At 47.1% G+C, this 19,011-nt stretch overlaps 1 protein-coding gene across 4 annotated transcripts in view; it reads left to right on the top strand.

The window, feature by feature from the left end:
* ANK1 (ankyrin 1) overlaps positions 1-19,011 on the top strand; it is a 202,709-nt gene that overhangs the window by 130,383 nt on the left and 53,315 nt on the right. For all 4 annotated transcript variants that reach the window (XM_087706092.1, XM_087706088.1, XM_087706089.1 and 1 more), the window contains 10 exons: positions 1,996-2,094; positions 3,734-3,931; positions 5,145-5,243; positions 5,331-5,429; positions 6,350-6,547; positions 13,023-13,121; positions 13,871-13,969; positions 14,594-14,692; positions 15,651-15,743; positions 15,879-15,951. In XM_087706092.1, the coding sequence (XP_087562218.1) occupies positions 1,996-2,094; positions 3,734-3,931; positions 5,145-5,243; positions 5,331-5,429; positions 6,350-6,547; positions 13,023-13,121; positions 13,871-13,969; positions 14,594-14,692; positions 15,651-15,743; positions 15,879-15,951 (1,156 nt within the window). The remainder of the gene's footprint in view (positions 1-1,995; positions 2,095-3,733; positions 3,932-5,144; positions 5,244-5,330; positions 5,430-6,349; positions 6,548-13,022; positions 13,122-13,870; positions 13,970-14,593; positions 14,693-15,650; positions 15,744-15,878; positions 15,952-19,011) is intronic.

Here is a 19,011-nt window from a genome sequence, read left to right as displayed (position 1 = left end):
CGGCTCTGGAGGATGTGGAGGACCCTGGACAGGGTTCCGACTCGGAGCAGGGCGCAGAGAGGCTGGTTGGCCTCCAGGAGGTGCCTGAGCCTTGGACCAGTGGGGAGGAGACAAGGGAGAGTGATCCGGAGGCCAGTAGTGAGTTGTTCCTGGATGCCTGGCATCGAAGAGCTAATAGGCGTCAGGAACAGTTGCGCAAGTACAGGAGGTAATTGCACTCAGCTGGTGGTCATTAGGCTCCTCTCCAGACTATAAAAAGACTGCTTGTGCACAGGCCCCTCTTAAAGAAGTCAACTCATTGACTAAAAGTTGGAGAACTTTGGTAACTAGCTTGGCAGGCTGGATTGTTGCCAAGGTTTGTCTGAGTTGCTGTCAAGGTCCTTATCTGTTTGTTATGCTTGGCTTTCAGCCACCAAGGTTTTGGTTTCTTGCTATTAAAATACATTCCAGTTAAGCTTGTCTCGGCATTTGTTACTGGACAGAGGAGGGGGTCAGAACAGGAACCACCTTTGGTGGGAAGGTAATAGCTTTCTGTGGACCTTCGGTGTTGAGTAATGCCGGCCACATGACCACAGAGACGTCTTCGGACAGTGCTGGCTCTTCGGCTTTGAAACGGAGATGAGCACCACCCCCTAGAGTCGGGAATGACTAGCAAATATGTGCGAGGGGAACCTTTACCTATACCTAGCTGTACATTCCAGGCATGGATTTCATCCCATCCAGTTTCAGGAACGGGCAATAATGTCATACTTAATCAATTGAATTAATGAATTAAACTAATCAGTTAGCTTAATTGATTTTAAAGTTTAATTTTGAACTTTAATTAGGTAATTAATTAACTAATTTATTAAGCAATTAATCAGTTAAACAGCTTGTCTTTGGAAACCATGTGTGCTCTATCACTGGAGGTTTTTAAGAAGAGGTTGGACACCCATTTGTCCAGAATGGTATACAGCCGTGATGGCAAACCTATGGCACACATGCGGGAATGCATGCAGAGCCATCTCTCAAGCCATCGCCCATTGCTCTTACAGGTTCTGGTGTGCCGGCCAGCTGGTCTTCACATGCACGGAAGCACTGGAAAGTGGAAGAGCATCCACCCACTGCGCATGCATGCCAGATGGCTGCTCTTCCAGTTTCTGACACACGCATGCACACCAATTACCTCATCTTCCGGTTTCTGGAATGCATGTGTGTATGTGTGCACGAGGATCAGCTGGCCAGTGCACATGCTGGAAACCAGATCATCATCTTCCCAGCATGCGCATGCGTACCAGACAGCTGCTCTTCTGGTTTCCGGCCTGTGCCCGTCCAGATGGTCTCATTTCAGCACTTGGTGCTGAAAAGTTCGCCATCACTGGTATACGGTCTCCTGCTTGAGCAGGGGGTTGAACTAGAAGACCTCCAAGGTCCCTTCCAACTCAGTTATTCTGCTATTCTCCTTCCTTCCTTCCTTCCTTCCTTCCTTTCTTCCTTCCTTCCTTCCTTCCTTCCTTCCTTCCTTCCTTCCTTCCTTCCCCATCACTGGAGGTTTTTAAAAAGAGACTGGACAGCCACTTGTTTGAAATGGGATATGTTCTCCTGCTTGAGCAGGGGGTTGGACTAGAAGACCTCCAAGGTCCCTTCCAACTCAGTTATTCTGTAGTCAAAAAACACCTTGAGAAGGTTGAAAACCAGAAGAAAAATTATGAAGGTATAAGCAAGGTTTGTTTTTATGCAGAAATGCACTAAATGTCTTTTTTTTAGTGCTCTATGTCTGAATATATCTAAGATGTGGTGGGTTTTTTTTTTTGAAGCAGCCAAATATTATTATTTTTTGACTTCCTGGTCTGATCTGGTGTAGCTTTTGGAGATGAAAGTGTTCTTCAGAAAGAAAGGAAAAAACACCAGACAATTTCCTCCCTTGAATCTTTCCGTCTTTGAATTCTGAGGGAGGATGATAGGGATTTTTCTCTGCTCCGAATGTTCTCTGATTTTCTTCTTCTATTTGCACAGAAAGTAGAGACGCCTCTCCACATGGCCGCTCGGGCCGGGCACAGTGAGGTAGCAAAGTATCTTCTTCAGAACAAAGCCAAAGTCAATGCCACAGCTAAGGTGGGTACCTGTCACAGTGAACGGATGGCTTTCTTAGTAGCTGCACGTAGGGGAAAACATAGGAGAAAACATTGGCAAAAAAAATCAGAACACAAAATACAAGCTGGGCAGATATGACTTCGTAGACGAACCCCATCCTGTCAAGGACCTTGGAGTACTCATCTCAAACGATCTAAGTGCCAGAGCTTTTTACAAGCATTGCCAAAAAGGCATTAAGAGTTGTTAACCTAATCTTGCGGAGCTTCTTCTCTGGTAATGTTGTACTACTAACCAGAGCATACAAAACATTTGCTAGACCAATTCTTGAATACAGCTCATCTGCCTGGAATCCGCACAGCATATCGGATATTAATACAATTGAATGAGTCCAGAGATGAGATATTTCACGAGAAGAGTCCTCCACTCCTCTGCTCGCAACAGAATCCCTTATGCCACCAGGCTTGAAATTTTGGGCTTGGACAGCTTAGAACTATGCTGCCTTCAGTTTGACCTAAGTGTAGTACATAAAATTATCTGCTATAACATCCTACCTGTCAATGACTACTTCAGCTTCAACCGCAACAACACGTGAGCACACAATAGATACAACCGTACGGTAAACTGCTCCAAACTCGACTGCAGAAAATATGACTTCTGCAACAGAGTGGTGAATACCTGGAATGCTCTACCTGACTCTGTGGTTTCTTCCCCAAACTCCAAAAACTTTTAACATTAGACTGTCTACTGTCGACCTCACCCTATTCCTAAGAGGTCTGTAAGGGGCGTGCATAAGCCCACCAACATTCTTACCATCCCTGTCCTAATGTTTCTTTTTATTCGTATCCATTTCATGTATCCAAAATAATGTGTATACATAATATATCTTGTCTAATAAATGCTTGGTGAAATAAATAAATAAATAAATAAAATAAAAACAGGGAGAGCAGGGAGGTGGGGTTAAATAAGTCATCTGCCTAGACTCATTACATGGTCATAAACAGTTCAAGTCCAAACTCTCTTGAATTCTGTTGAGCCTTATCTGGCACCGAGTTAATTTTGAAAATTATTTGACCCCCCCTTTGAATAGTGTGGGAGTAGGAATGGATTTCCAGAGGGGGAAAATTGCAGATGACAGGAACCATTTGCACCACTCAGGTGACCCTGAGGACACAGATAAACCTCCAAGTGGCCTCAACGACTCTCTTAAAAGGATGCAAATGACCAGCTGTCTGCAAGGAGAATAAATCCTTCCATTCCCCATCATCGAGTCAGAGCTGAAGACACTTCTTGGATGAGAAGCGAAACATCTTCAAATGAAAAAATAAGGAAGTCCAGTTGCCTCCTGAAAAAGCACCTTTGGGACAGTTGACTAGATTCTTGTGTAGGGATCTCCCAACCTGGCAACTTTAAGACTTGTGGATTTTAACTCCACAGATTTCTTCAGTCAGCCATGTTGCCATATTTGGAAACCCCTGGAATCATAAGATGGCTTGAAGGACACATCATAAAATTGTTCCTGTGTTCCCACCAACACATTCCTAGATCTCATACAAGACAGCTTCATGTGCCCCTTCTTTGGGGCAGTGTGGAAAAAGGCAGGCCATTCAGGCAGGGCCATGCCACAAGCTAGGATGAGAAAGGTGTGTCTTTCTTCTTTCAGGATGATCAGACGCCACTGCACTGTGCCAGCCGCCTTGGGCACTGCACCATGGTGAAGCTGCTCCTGGAGAGCGGTGCCGATGCTAACCTCTCCACAACCGCTGGACACACGCCGCTGCACATCACAGCCCGTGAGGGGCACCTGGATTGTCTTTGTGCTCTCCTGGACAAAGAGGCGTCCCAGACTGCCGTGACTAAGGTTGAGAAAGAAGACTTTCCCTTCCTCCTTTCCCTTCCCTTCTTCCTTTCCTTTTCTCCTTTCCTCTTCTCTTCTCTTCTTTTCTTTTCTCTTCTCTTCTTTTTCCTTCCCTTCCCTTCCATCTTTTCTTCTTTTCTTTTCTTTTCCTTTCTTTTTCTTTTTTCCTATTCTCTTCTCTTTTTCCTTTCCTTTTCTCCTTTCCTCTTCTTTTCTCTTTCCTTTCCTTTTTTCCTTTTTTCCTTTTTTCTTTTCTTTTTCCTTTCCTTTTTCCTTTCCTTTCCTCTTCTTTTCTTTTCTCTTTTGTCTTCTTTTTCCTTTCTTCTTTTCTTCTTTTTCTTTTCTTTTCTTCTTTCCTATTCTCTACTCTTTTCTTTTTCCTTTCCTTTTCTTCTCTTTCCTTTTCTTTCTTCTCCTTTTTCTTCTTTCCTTTTCCTTTCCTTTTCTTTTCTTTTTCCTTTCCTTTTCTCCTTTCCTCTTCTTTTCTCTTTCCTTTTCTTTCTTCTCCTTTTTTCTTCTTTCCTTTTCCTTTCCTTTTCTTTTTTCCTCTCTTCTCCTTTCCTCTTCTTTTTTCTTTCCTTTCCTTTTTTCCTTTTTTCTTTTTCCTTTCCTTTTCTCCTTTCCTTTCCTCTTCTTTTCTTTTCTCTTCCTTTCTTCTTTTCTTCTTTTCCTTTCCTTTTCTTCTTTCCTATTCTCTACTCTTCTCTTCTTTGTCCTTTCCTAATCTCCTTTCATCTCTTTTTCTCTTTCCTTTTCTTTCTTCTCCTTTTTTCTTCTTTCCTTTCCTTTTCCTTTCCTTTTCTTTTTTCCTATCCTTTTCTCCTTTCCTCTTCTTTTCTCTTTTCTTTTTTCTCTTTCCTTTTTTTGTTTTCTTTTCCTTTCCTTTTATTCTTTTCTTTTCTCTTCTCTTCTTTCTCTTTTCTTTTTCCTTTTCTTTCCTTTCCTTCCCTTTCCTCTCCTCTCCTCCCATCCCATCTCTTCTTTCCATGTCCCTTTCCCTTCCCTCCCCTCTCCTCCCCTAACAACTCCCCTCCTCAGCTTAGCAACAGAATTTGGGGTTCAATTATCATAGTAAGTTGAGGATTACCTCTATTCTTTCAGGTGCTGCAGTGGAGGGGGGGAGAGTCTGAGTGGGCAGAGAAGTGGGGGGCCAGTATGGGGTGCCCCAGATAATCCCCCATCCCCCCAGTTGCTGACACTCCCTGCTTCTCCCCAGAAAGGATTTACCCCTCTGCACGTGGCTTCCAAGTACGGGAAGGTGGATGTGGCGGAAGCTCTGTTGGAGCACAATGCACAACCCAACGCAGCAGCGAAGGTGTGTAGAAGGATCCGGCCTCACAGGGGCAAGGAGGGGCCGCTGCCCTGAGTGAGTCCCCTTATTTTCTTCCTGCCTCCTCCACAGAACGGCCTGACGCCGCTGCACGTTGCTGTCCATCACAACAACCTGGACATTGTGAAAGTGCTGCTCCCCAAGGGGGCATCTCCACACAGTGTGGCCTGGGTAAGAGGCGTGTTAAGCTGCGGGCTCCCTCCTAGCTGCCTTTTGGGAAGGGGGGCTGCAAGGATGCCCCAAGGGCAGTTATCACAGGGCCGGGTCCTGCCACACGTCTGTGGCACAGAGCAACCCCCACACCCATATGAGAATGTGGAGGTTTTGGGAGAGACTGTTCTCTCCCTTCGCACCCCTCCCTTAAGCTCACACCAAACACCAAAAAGGCAGGCAGGCAGGCAGGCAGGCAGGCAGGCAGGCAGGCAGGCAGGAAGAGGAAGGAAGGAAAGATTGAAAGGAAGGAAGAAGAGAAAGTGGGAAGGAAGGAAAGAAAGCAAAGGAATGGAAGTGGGAGGAAGGGAAAGGAAGGGGGAGGGAGGAAGGAGAAAAAGGGAAGGAAGGAAAAGGAAAGAGGGAAAAGAAGGAACGAGAAAAAAGGAAAGAACAAAGGAAGGAGAGAAAGAAAGAGGCAAGGAAGGAGAAGGAAGGGAAGAGAAAGAAAGGAAAGGAATGGAAGAGGAAGGAAGGGGGAGGGAGGAAGGAAGGAAAAGGAAGGAAGGGAAGAGAAAGGAAAGGAAGAAGGAAAGAAGGGAAATGGGGGAGGAAGGGAAGGAGGAAGGAAGAAAGGTACTTTGGGGAATAGGTCAACCCCTTCTTCTTTGTGACATGGGCTTGGTTCCAGCTCCTTGAGTACCAAAAGCTTGGAGACATTGGACCTCTCTGATTTCTCTGCCTCTTGGAGTTTCATCCATGCCAGAAGGCATGGTCCTAGTTCCTTGAGGAACAAAGGCTTGGAGACATTGGACCTCTCTGATTTCTCTGCCCCTTGGAGCTTCAACCATGCAAGAAGGGCTTGGTTGTAGCTCCTTGGGGAGCAAAGGCTTGGAGACATTGGACCTTCTGCAACTTTCCTCCTGCTCTCTCCATGACAGAATGGATACACTCCTTTGCACATCGCAGCCAGGCAGAACCAAATGGAGGTGGGTTGCAGCCTACTGCAATATGGTGCTTCCGCCAACGCGGAATCCACACAGGGAATGACTCCGCTGCACCTGGCGGCCCAGGAGGGCCACGCCGACATGGTGGTGCTGCTCCTTTCCAAGCAGGCGAATGGCAACCTTGGAAACAAGGTGAGTAGGTTGTTTTCTTTGTTAACCTCCCCAGAAAGATGGCAGGGATATGAGGAAGGGTTGAGGCCTGATCAGGATAAGGTGAGAAGCTGTTTTATTCCTGGCAGGAACAAACCAGGAAAACTATAATGCAGATTTGGGAACACTGCATCTTTTGGGAAAGGAATGATGGAGGAGTAATAAAAAGGTTGACCAGTATGGAATAATGAAGTTTGTTGCAATCTATTCTGTGATATTTCCCAATATTTTAAGCATACACCAAGGTGCCCAGGATAACCTGTAACCAGTGGTGGGATTCAAAAATTTTAGAAGCTGGTTCTCTACCCGGTTGCTGGGTGGGCATGGCCATGGTTAGCATGGCCTATTCGGCCTCCTGCACCATGATGGGGGGGGCATGTTTTCACCCTCCCCATGCCCAGGAAGCTTTGCTTGAATCTCCGAGAGGATGAAAACGGCTTCCCCCAGGCTCTGGAGGCTGGAAACGGGCTTGTTTTCAGACTTCTGGAACTTCCAGGAGGCTGCTTTTCGCGCTCCCAGAGCCTCCGTGTGAGCCCTGCACTTACCTGGCATCCAAAATGGGCAGCATGGAGACTCCTGGGAGGGGCGCGGCAGGGCGGGAGGGGCCAGCCAGTCCTTGCAACTACCGGTTCAGCGAACCAGATGTAAAATTAGCATGTGGTTTGCCTGAATTGGTCCTAATCGGCTGAATCTCACTCCTGCCTGTAACCTTCTGCATGTGAAGACTAATCTCTCCATCATTGTGTTCTTCTCATGAGCAACTAAATGGCCCTTGGAAAAGTTAGAAGGTGTACTCAGCTGGAGGTTCATTCTGGCTTTGTTTATTATGAAATACATTCTGGCTTAGTGTCAACTTGTAAAGCATTTTCGTGTCTGTTATCAAGTTGACATTGGAGGAAAGTGGGGAGAGAATTCCACGCACACCTTTGGCTAGAGTTGGATCTCAGATTACTACAGCAGGCGTGTGAGGCGTGAAATTTTACAATCTGCTGCAGCACTTCGTTGGTGAATGTGATTTATGACAGACTGAGGGGAGGGGAGACACAGCAGTAAAGTTCAACCATCACTAAACTGAAATTAGATCTGACTCCATGCAGATATTGCCAGATGTTGTTCCTAATAAATGACTGGATTTCTTTTGAAACTTGGCTCAAGGCTCATAAGTTAATTAGGGCATCTTTCGGAACCTGACATTTAGTTGGGCTAGGACATATCTCCACAAGGTTCTACTAAGATCTCCTGCCTTGAGTATGGGGTTGGACTAGAAGACCTCCAGATCCCTTTCAACCCTATGGTTCTATGATTCTATTAATACTTTCCCCCTGGGAGGATTTATTTCTGCCAAGGGTCATCAGGTGGCCTTATTGTGTTTGACAACACTTCCCTTCATGGGAAAAGCGATCCCTGAAAAACAGTTCTGTTATATTCTTTAATGTTCAGAGTGGGGTGTCTAGGAGAATTCCTATTAGATTTCCAAGAAACAATTCAATCAAAATAAATGGGAATCTAGAATGGTCCATTTTGCATTGTCCTGTTGTTTTTGCTCATGTAAAGGAGTTCTTCGCCATTCCCTAGTCCTGTGATGGTGCACCTATGGCACACATGCCACAGGTGGCACGCAGAGCCCTCTCTATGAGCTTGCCAGCCATTGCCCCAGTCTAGCTCCACTGCGCATGCATGCACGCCTCCTGACGAACAGCTGGTCTTTGGGTCTCTGCCGCGTACATGTGGGGGCAGGGCGCATGCGCGGCTGGGCACTTGCATTGCATTTTGGGGTTTTGTGCAGTGGCACCGAGCCCTGTTTTGGCTTCCAGGTTGGTGCAGGAGGCCTTCCAGGCCCAAAATGGGGGCATGGAGGGGGGGTTAGCCCTCCTGCACCAACCTGGAAGCCAAAAATGGGCAAGGGGGGCATGCGTGGGTGCGGAGGAGCACTGGGGGTTGCATGTGCATGCACCAGGATGGGGCACACATGTGGGGGGTTTGCATGTGCATGCACAGGGTGTGAGGCGTGCGTGTGGAGGGTGTCACACGCACATTGCATTTTGGGTGCGGGCTAAAGATTAGCCATCACTGCTTTAGTCTGGTGTTTCTCAACTTCAGCTACCTTAAGAGGTGTCTGCTCCCAGAATTCCTCAGACAGTGTGCTTCCTGGAGCATTCTGGGAGATGAAGTCCACTCGTTTTAAAATACTCTGGCTGGGGATTCTGGGAGCACATGTCCACCTATCTTAAAATTGCTTGTGGGTAAGAAACACTGTTCTAGAACCAAATCTAGTTAATCTCGTAATCCTTCCAGAAGTCTCAGGTGAGACTTCATTTTCCTTGCCCTCTACAAATGGCAGATGCTTTTTCTTTAACAGCTGATAAGCGACACAACACAAACACATCGAGTTGTATTGCACATCTGCAATTGTCCTAAGCACCTCTTGTAAAAATGCTGTGGTGCAGTGGCCTAGAGGTGGAGCTCTTGCCTCACAATCAGAAGGCTGTGAGTTCAATCCTAGGCAGAGGCTGATAGTTCTCCCTCTGGGCACAATGAGAATATATCTGCCGAACAAAACTCATTAGCAACAGGAAGGCATTCAGCCAGTAAACACTAAGCTCCATTCAGTTGCCCCAACTCCACCTCAGAAGGGATTATGGGGTCATTAAATGATGAACCACACCTCTTGTAAAAGTACTAGGGGGAGAAAAAGGGATATTTTTGTGAAGAGAGCAAAAACAGTCATGGATGAAAGCATGCATCAGATGTCCAGCAAGCAAGGCAATCGTCACACCAATGATGCGCAGCATTGGTAAACGTCTTTCCATGCTTTAAGGCATCTGCTAGGGATTAACAGCTGGAGGGAATCTGTTATTTTATCCTCTTGATTTGTGGGTTTTGTATAAACACCGTCTTTTTGGCCACTGTTGCAGGAGATCAAATTGTCTCCTCACCAGCAGTGTTTCTCTTTAGTTTGTACACTGCCAAATTTATTTTATTTTTCCTGAAAATAAAGATCTGTCCCTGAGTCTTTTGGGCTTTTTTTCATTCCAAAATAAAATGAGATAGAGTGAGGAAGGACCATCTGTGTGAGTCTGCTTCTGCCATGCCCCCTCCTTGGACGTTTTACTTGGCTCGTGAAGAGACACCAAGCTGTTGTAGGGTGTCCTCAAAATTCTACCCTTGGAGGTTTTCCCAAAACAGAGACCCACAAACCACTTGCTGTTATAAGTGTGACAAGGACAGCATGCCATCTAGAAAGCTGTGGAAGGAAATAGCTGTGGGCCTGATCCCAAAGAGGACTTGATTGGAAAGGACTCAGGGCGGCGTACAACATTAAAAAAACACATATTACAAAAGTTTTTAAAAAATTAGAATATCCCAAACAAACCCAATTAGGATTAACATGACATATTTTTTAAAAAATCAATTAAAATTAACAATGATTAATAATTTATTTTGTTTTATTCAGGCCAGGCTGGCTTGCTGGAAAAGCCAACTTTTTAGGGTGCGTCGGAATGACTGGAGGTCGGGGATTATACAAAGCTCTGGGGGCAGCTCATTCCAGAGGGAAGGCGCTCCCACAGAGAAGGCTCTCCCCCTGGGGGTCGCTAGCCGACACTGTCTGGCTGACGGCACCCTGAGGAGGCCAACTCTGTGGGATCGCACTGGGTGGTGGGAGGCTACCGGTGGCAGTAGGTGGTCTCGCAGGTATCCTGGGAGTAAGCCATGGAGCGCTTTAAATATCATAATTAGTACCTTAAATCGCACCCGGAAGACAACCGGCAACCAGTGCAGGCCGCCTAAAAGGGGTGCAACATGGGAGCATCTAGGTGCCCCGATGATAACCCGCGCAGCTGCATTCTGGACCAGTTGAAGCCTCTGGGTACTCTTCAAGGGCAGCCCCATGTAGAGAGCGTTACAGTAGTCCAGGCGAGAAAGGATGAGGGCATGAGTGACTGTGCATAGAGCATCCTGATCCAGGAAGGGGTGCAACTGACATACCAAATGAACCTGGTAAAAGCCCCCCACCCCGGGTCACGGCCGTCAAGTGTTCTTCTAAACTAAGCCGTGTATCCAGGAGGAGGCCCGGATTGCGGGCCCTCTCTGAGGGAGCTAAAATTTCTCCCCCTATCATCAAAGATGGAACAAGATGCACAAATCGGGATGACGGAAACCACAGCCACTCCGTCTTGGAGGGATTGAGTTTGAGCCTGTTTCTTCCCATCCAGATCCGCACAGCCTCCAGGCATCGGGACATCACATCGAGGGCATCGTTTGGGTGGTTTGGGGTAGAGATGAAAAGTTGGGTATCATCAGCATATTGATGATACCGTACCCCAAAACCACGGATGATCTCACCCAGTGGTTTTATATATATGTTGAACAGGAGGGATGAGAGAACCAACCCCTGATAGCGGAGGGGGCCAGAATGAAGGACCCCCCCCTCCAACCGCGCCCATGCCAACTACCGAAGTCATCTTCTGATGGCATCAATATCCATGCCAGCTGCCTCAGCCACTCCCCTCTGATCCAATTTATTATGTCCATAAGCCAGGAAGAAGGGAGCAATCAGGATAACACTACGGTGCGAGGAGTGGCAGCCACAGAGATCCCAAGCCGGGCATCCCGCCACCGCTGCTGCTGACCACACCCACGTCGGCTGCAGAGATCCCAAGCCGGGCGTCCTGACAACGACACCCACACCCATGCTGGCTGCAGAGACTCCAAGCCGGGCATCCTGCCACCGCCACTAACCACACCCACACCGGCTTCAGAGACCCCAGGCCGGGTGTCCCGACAACCACACCCACACCCATGCTGGCTGCAGAGACCCCACGCCGGGCATCCCGCCGCTGCCGCTGACCACACCCACACCGGCAGCCACCGACGCTCTTCATTCTCCTCTTACCACCAACCGCCCCATTTCACTCACAATGTTCCGACTACGAAGCAGTAAATCGCAGGAAGGTCCCAGGAAGTTCTCATAGCTAGACCTGGAACCAACGATGGGATAGGGTACCCCCTGCAAGCCCCGAGAAGGACAATCATCTCCGCGAAGCTCTCCTCAAATGTGACAAGACACAATCTTGGGCATGCGCATAGACAAGATGATCTTCTAGATCATCTTCCAGATGATAATTCTGGGGCAGCCCAGGGGTGAAATTCAGCAGGTTCTGGAGAACCGGTGGCCGAAATTTTGAGTAGTTTGGAGAACCGGCAAATACCACCTCTGGTTGGCCCCAGAGTGGGGTGGGAATGGAGCAGTGGTGATATTCAATTTTTTTTACTACTGGTTCTGTGGGTGTGGTTGGTGGGCATGGTATGGCTTTGTAGGTGCTGCTTGGTGGTCGTGGCAGGGGAAGGATACTGCAAAATCTCCATTCCCACCCTACTCTGGAGCCAGCCAAAGGTGGCATTTGCTGGTTCTCCAAACTAAAAATTTCCATTACCGGTTCTCCGAACTACTCAAAGTTTCAGCTACTGGTTCTCCAGAACCTGTCAGAACCTACTGCATTTCACCCCTGGAATGGAGATTTTGCAATATCCTTCCCCTGCCACGCCCACCAAGCCATGCCCAGAGAACCAGTAGTAAAAAAAAATTAATTTCACCACCACCCTTTGGTTGTGTCTGGAAAAGTGTTGTAGCCCACTGTCGGACAGCGAGGAGGTTGGGGTGGAATATGGGCCAGTCCTGGGGGCTGAGGGAAGCTCAGATGACGGCTCTGCATCGGAGGTAGAGAGGAAGTTAGACAGCAGTGAGGCAAAGGAACAGCTGGAGCCTGTTCCCAGTGTGTGGATGCGCAGAGCTGCCAGAAGACAAGAACAACTAAGAAAGCAGGGTTGACTTGGGAGTAAAGCCACACCTTGGAGGTGATTGGCCCCTCCCACAGGAAACAAAAGAGGAGCGAATGGAGAGTGGGCAGGAAACAATTCGCTCATTCGTTCGTTTCAAGAGTGGAAAGTTCTGTTTATGACTATAAGAGACTCTGTGCCAAATGTTGCCTTGCCCTGTATTTGGAAACTAGTTATCTGGCAGCTCGCCAAGTGAGATAAGATGTGTGTGGATAAACATTCCTATTAAAGACTGTTTGCTAAGCCTTGGTGACTGTGAATGAAAGGAATTCACAGTCATGTAAATAAAAGAGGTTTTGCCCAGACCAAGACTCTCCTTCTTGCTTTTTAAGGAATCCTGGCTCAGAACAAAAAGTTCTACCAACCTCTGCGTAGAGAACACGAGGGATGAAAGCCTGATGAGCATCTTCATAGGATCAATGTCTATGGAGATTCTCAGTCCTGGTGCTTTTTTCAAGAAGCTTGAAAGATGCTTTTTTCAAGAAGCAACTGGACTTTCTTGGGTTTTTTCCTTGTGAGGACATTTCGCTTCTTATCCAAGAAGCTTCTTCAACTCTGATAGGAGGATTTGTAGTTTCCAGACTCCTCTTTGGACAACTTGGATTGTTTTTCATTCCAGAGCGGCCTCACCCCCCTCCACCTAGTGGCCCAAGAAGGACACCTTAATGTTGCAGACAACCTGCTCAGGCATGGAGTCCAAGTGGATGCAACGACTCGGGTGAGTCCCCTTCCATCTTCTCACAAGATCAGTGGGAGGAGCCATCTCCCAGTGGGAGAAGCCAGTCCGAGCAGGAATAGCCAGTGGGAAGAGCTATCCCCCAGTGGGAGGAGCCAGTCCCAGCAGGAATAGCCAGCCCCAGTGGGAAGAGCCAGCCCCCAGAGGGAGGAGCCAGTCCCCCAGTGGGAGGAGCCATAGAATTGCTAGCACGGGGATAAATTGGGGTTAAGACCGTGAGAAAGGGAATTTAAGGAGCTGAGCTGAGTTTGTTTGTGCTGATAGTTTCCCTCCAATCTTGCAAGGGTGGGAGGCCATCATATTTATTTTATTTGCTTGTTTGTTTGTTTGTATCTTTCCTTTATTTATTTATTTTAAAATAACTCAAAGGATGCAAATTTTTTCAACTCGCCTTCCTTCTCCTGTCTTCCCTACAACAACCCTGTGAGGTGGGTTGGGCGGAAAAAGAGTGTCAGGCCCCAAGTCACCCAGCTGGCTTTCAGAATAGAATAGAATAGAGCTGGAAAGGGACCTTGGAGGTCTTCTAGTCCAGCCCCCTGCTCAAGCAAGAGAACCTAGATAAGTGACTATTTAGCCAAAACCTCCAGTGATGGAGCGCCCATGATTTTTGAAGGCCTTAAGGCAGGACTAGAACTCACCTTCTCCTGGTTTCGGAGTGGGCTGTGTTGTTCCATGGCTGTGAGGCCTAATGATAGTTGTGAGGCCTATCCTTCTTTATTGTTGCCTTCCAGATGGGCTACACCCCGTTGCATGTGGCTTGCCATTACGGGAATATCAAGCTGGTGAAATTTCTGTTGCAGCATCAGGCTGACGTCAATGCCAAAACCAAGGTATGGGACAGAGATGGGCAGATAAGGTCAAAAGAGTCAAGATGGAAGCCGCAATCTGGCTGTTGAAGCCCCGCCCCTTTTGTGGATGTCGCAACACCTGTAGAAGTGTTGACATCCTTGCTGTTGGAGGGCCACTCTTGTCTTTTTCATTGCTCTGGTGTCAGATTCGGGTTAATGTCTGGGTTCCAAATAGCATCCAAAAGTAAATCAGAGTCCAAGGCAAAGTATTGCCCAAAGTTACAATTTATTAAGAGAGCCATGTTGGCACATCTGGGAAAACCCGAATCTGAAAGCTTCCCGGTTTTCCCATCCAGTTGAAAGTTCAAAATCTTTCCCCACACACCCACAAGTCCATCACATGGTCCAATCTTCCACTGCCATGCTGGCAGTTCCACCCACGTCCAGTCAGGTGCAGAGGTGCAGAGACAAAGGATGACCTTGGCTTTCTAGAAGGAATTTTGTTTTGGCTGCATAGCATCTAACTCTGTACAATCTCCCCTCCCATTTTCCTGCAATAGAAAATGTATAGTAGAATAATAGAAAGTATAGCAGGCCAAGATCCAAAATTAAAGGTGTCTGCAGGTCTGACATCTGGTCTCTCTCTCTCTCATTTTTCCCTTTCAGCTGGGTTACACGCCTCTGCACCAGGCGGCCCAACAAGGCCACACCGACATAGTCACCCTTTTGCTCAAGCACGGGGCTTCGCCCAACCAAGTCAGTTCGGTGAGTGTGGGAATCCAAGAGCCAGCAGCACATGGCTGGTTCCTGTTTTTAAGGGATTGTCCCTTTGTGCACTCTGCTATCATGTGATCAGGCTGCCAAATTCAGTTTTGGGGTAGAATTTGGAATGCTGTTTTGAACAATAGTTGACACACAATCCTAGTCAGGATTTCCATAATTGTGAATAATCAGCCCCTTCCTTCCTTGCTTCCTTGCTTCCTCTCTTTCTCTCACTCTCCTTCCTTCCTTTTTCTCTCTCTTCTTTTTCTCCCTTTCTCCCTTTCTCCCTTTCTCCCTTTCTTTCTTTCTTTCTTTCTCTCTCTCTGTCTCTCTCTCTTTCTTTCTTTTTTTCTTGAACCCAGAAAATGAGTACAAATAAATGGGGACAGTAGGACAGGGATGGTGCACTTATGCACGCCCCCTTTGCGGACCACTTAGGAATGGGGTGAGGTCCACAGTAGACAGTTGAAGGTTGAAGCTATGGGGGGGGGGGGTTGAGGATGTAACAACGGAGTCAGGGAGAGCATTCCAGGCGTTGACCACTCTGTTGCTGAAGTCGTATTTTCTGCAATCAAGTTTGAAGCGGTTTACCTTGAGTTTGTATCGATTGTTTGCCCATGTGTTATTGAGGTTGAAGCTGAAGTGGTCGTTGACAGGTAGGACATTGTAGCGGATAATTTTGTGTACTATGCTTAGGTCAGACCATAGGCGGCATAGTTCCAGGTTGCCTAAGGCCCAAAATTCCAAGCCTGGTGGCAGAAGGGATTCTGTTGTGAGCAGAGGAGTGGAGGACTCTTCTCGTGAAATACCTCTGGACTTGCTCAATCGTATTAATGTCTGATATACAGTGTGGATTCCAGACAGACAAGCTGTATTCAAGGATTGGTCTGGCAAAAGTTTTGTATGTCTTAGTTAGCAAAGTTTATTAGCAAAGTTCACTTCTTTCTCTCTCTCGCTGCAGAATGGTGCCACTCCTTTGGCCATCGCCAAGCGGCTTGGCTACATTTCCGTCACCGATGTGCTGAAAGTTGTGACTGATGAAACCAGCTTCTTGGTAAGGCCCACCGTCATGCCTGGTGTCTCTCTGTGTGTGTCTGTGCGTCTGTGTGTGTGTGTTTGTTTGTGTGTGTGTGACAGGGGGCTTAGAGCTTTCAGGCTCCCCTCCCATCTGACCTGTTGCTTCTTGCAGTCGTTAAGTGACAAGCATCGGATGAGCTTCCCAGAGACGGTGGATGAGATTCTGGATGTATCTGAGGATGAAGGTGAGGTGTGTGGGGGTCGCATTGACATGATCGCCAAAAATTGGGTTGGCAAGAGCATCCCTGAAATTTATCCCCCCTAAATTGTGTTGATGATGACATCCTATTTACAAGTTGTTTCAATCCTTCTTCCTTGTTGGACAAAAATATCAACAGCACTTAGATTTATATACTGCTTCACAGAGCTCCACAGTCCTCTCTAAGCGGTTTACAGAGGCAACTTATTGCCCTAAACAATCTGGGTCCTTGTTTTACTCACCTCAGAAGTCTGGAAGGCTGAGTCAACCTTGAGCCGGTCAGGATCCAACTCCTGGCAGTGGGCAGAGTTAGCCTTCAATACTTCCTTCTAATCAGTGAGAGAGAGGGAGGGAGGGAGGAAGGAAGGAAGGGAAGGAGCATATTGATCAAATCAATATTTGCTGTTTGTTTCTGATATGATATCCTGCTAGAAACTTACAGACGGAAGGAAGGAAAAAAAGAAAGACGGAAGGAAGGGAAAGAAAGAAGGAAAAAAAGAAAGGAAGGAAAATAGCAACAAACTTATATACTGCTTCATAGTGTTTTGCAGCCCTAAGAGGTTTACAGAGCACATTGCCCCCAACAATCTGGGTCCTTGTTTTACTGACCTTGGAAGAATGGAAGGCTGAGTTAACCTTGAGCTGGTCAGGATCGAATTGTGAGTCAGCCTTCAGTACTACCTTCTAACCACTGAGAAGGAGGGAAGGAAGGAAGGATGGATGGAAGGAAGATAGCAATAGCACAGACTTTTATACCGCTTCATAGTCCTCACTCAGCGGTTTACTGAGTCAGTCTCTGGCTCCCAACAATTTGGGTCCTCATTTTAGTGACCTCGGAAGGATGGAAGGCTTGAGCCTGGTGAGATTCGAACTGCCAGATTGCAGGCAGCCAGCAGTCAGCAGAAGTAGCCTGCTGTAGTTCTAACCACTGGGCCACAGCAGCTCTCAGAAAGAGGATAAATATAATAGAACTGATCTTAACTTGGCATCAGCAATCCTCAGTTTAGTGACTTTTCGAAGGTACAACAGCACTGAAAAAAAGTGACATGACCGTTTTTCACACTTAACGACCGTTGCAGCGTCCCCATGGTAAGGCGATCCAAATCCAGGTGCTTGGTAACTGGCTCACAGATATGACGGTCGCAGTGTCCTGGGAATGGGTGGGTGGGTGTGTCACATGGTCTGCTTGTGACCTTTTGACAAACTAAAAGTCCACCTGGAAGCCAGAATCACTTAACGACCGAGTTCCTAACTTAACCACAGCATTGATTCACTTAACAATGGTGGCAAGAAAAGTAATAAAATGGGGCAAAAGTCCCTTAGCAACAGAAACGCTGGGCTCGGCGGTGGCCGTAAGTTAAGGAAAAACTTGTATCTGCTCAAACACTGAAGTGCGATGGGAAGTTAAGAAAGATTTTCTTGGCTCCCTTAAAATTTCCACCCATGATGTAGAGGCATCCATGGGAGGGGGACAAATAACAAAAGCAAAGTCACAAGGTTGTGATGCACTCTGCCCCCCACCCCTTCCCCCCCTCTTTTTCTTTTTTATTGGAGTACATAAATCGTGAGACCGCCATCTGTCTTCCAATGCAGATTTCAATGCACTAATGTTTACATGGGCCTTGGTGCCTTAGGCTCTGAGTTTGTCGATCAGAAAACTTGGCAGTTTGGCGGTTCGAATCCCTAGCGCCATGTAACGGAGTGAACCCCCATTATTTGTCCCAGCTTCTGCCAACCTATCAGTTCGAAAGCACGTAAAAAATGCAAGTAGAAAAATAGGAACCATCTTTGGTGGGAAGGTAACAGCGTTCTGTGAGCCCTTGGCATTTAATCATGCCGCCCACATGACCATGGAGACGTCTTCGGACAGCGCTGGCTCTTCGGCTTTGAAACAGAGATGAGCACTGCCCCCTGGAATTTGGGAATGACTAGCACATATGTACGAGGGGAAACTTTATCTTCAACTTAATGTTTACATAAAAGGATTCCAAATTATTGGGTTTCTTTCTGCAGCTTATTGGAAGGTTTTTATTCTGCGAATACCTCGTCCTTGCCACGATTACACCAATTGTCTATGGAGATTCTCCGTTCTCCAGGTCATGGTTTTCCCAAAGGTGTTTTTTTTCAAGAAGCAACTGGACTTTCTGTTTCTTTCTTTGAAGATGTTTCACTTCTCATCCAAGGAGCTTCTTCCGCTCTGACTGTATGGTGGGGGATGGAAGGATTGATATTCCTTGCAGACAGCTGGTCATTTGCATCCTTTCAGAGAGTCCTTGAGTCCACTTGGAGGTTTATCAGTGTCCTCAAGGTCACCTGAGTGGTCTAATGGTTTCTGTAGTCTGCATTACTCCACTAGCACTACTCAGGTGATTCTGAGGACACAGATAAACCTCCAGGTGACCTCAAGGACTCTCTTAAGGATGCAAATGACCAGCTGTCTGCAAGGAATATAAATCCTTCCATTCTTCCCCATCCAGTCAGAGCTAAAGAAGCTTCTTGGATGAAGGATTGGATTGGTCTTCAAAGAAAAACGCAGAAACTCTAGTTGCCTCTTGAAAAAAGCACTTTTGGGTCAATTGCACCAATCCCTTAACCATCTTGAAAGATGATGAGAAGAGGGCTACTTCTTCTTCCCCAGTTTTGACTCCAGCAGAGCCTGGTCTTAGACCAGGAGTTTCCAAACATGGTCACTTTAAGACTTGTGGACGTCAACTCTCAGAATTCCCCAGCCAAAATTATGGGAGTTGAAGTCCACAAGTGTCAGGGTTCCAAATAGTATCCAAAAGTAAATCAGAGTCCGAGGCAAAGGATTCCTCAAAGTTTCAATTTATTGAGAGAGCCATGTTGGCACATCTGGGAAAACCTGAATCTGAAAGCTTCCCGGTTTTCCCACCCAGTTGCAAGTTCAAGATCTTGCCCCCACACCCACAAGTCCATCACATGGTTCACTGCCATGCTGGCAGTTCCACCTGCTTCCGGTCAGGTGCAGAGGTGCAAAGACAAAGGATGACCTTGGCTTTCTAGAAAGAATTTTGTTATGGCTACA

The sequence above is a fragment of the Thamnophis sirtalis genome, unplaced genomic scaffold (genome assembly GCF_051295495.1).
Source record: "Thamnophis sirtalis isolate CommonGarterSnake01/CBP01778 unplaced genomic scaffold, rThaSir2_p1.2 scaffold_2, whole genome shotgun sequence".
NCBI classification, from domain to species: domain Eukaryota; kingdom Metazoa; phylum Chordata; class Lepidosauria; order Squamata; family Natricidae; genus Thamnophis; species Thamnophis sirtalis.
This window is presented reverse-complemented; position numbering and strand designations above follow the sequence as displayed.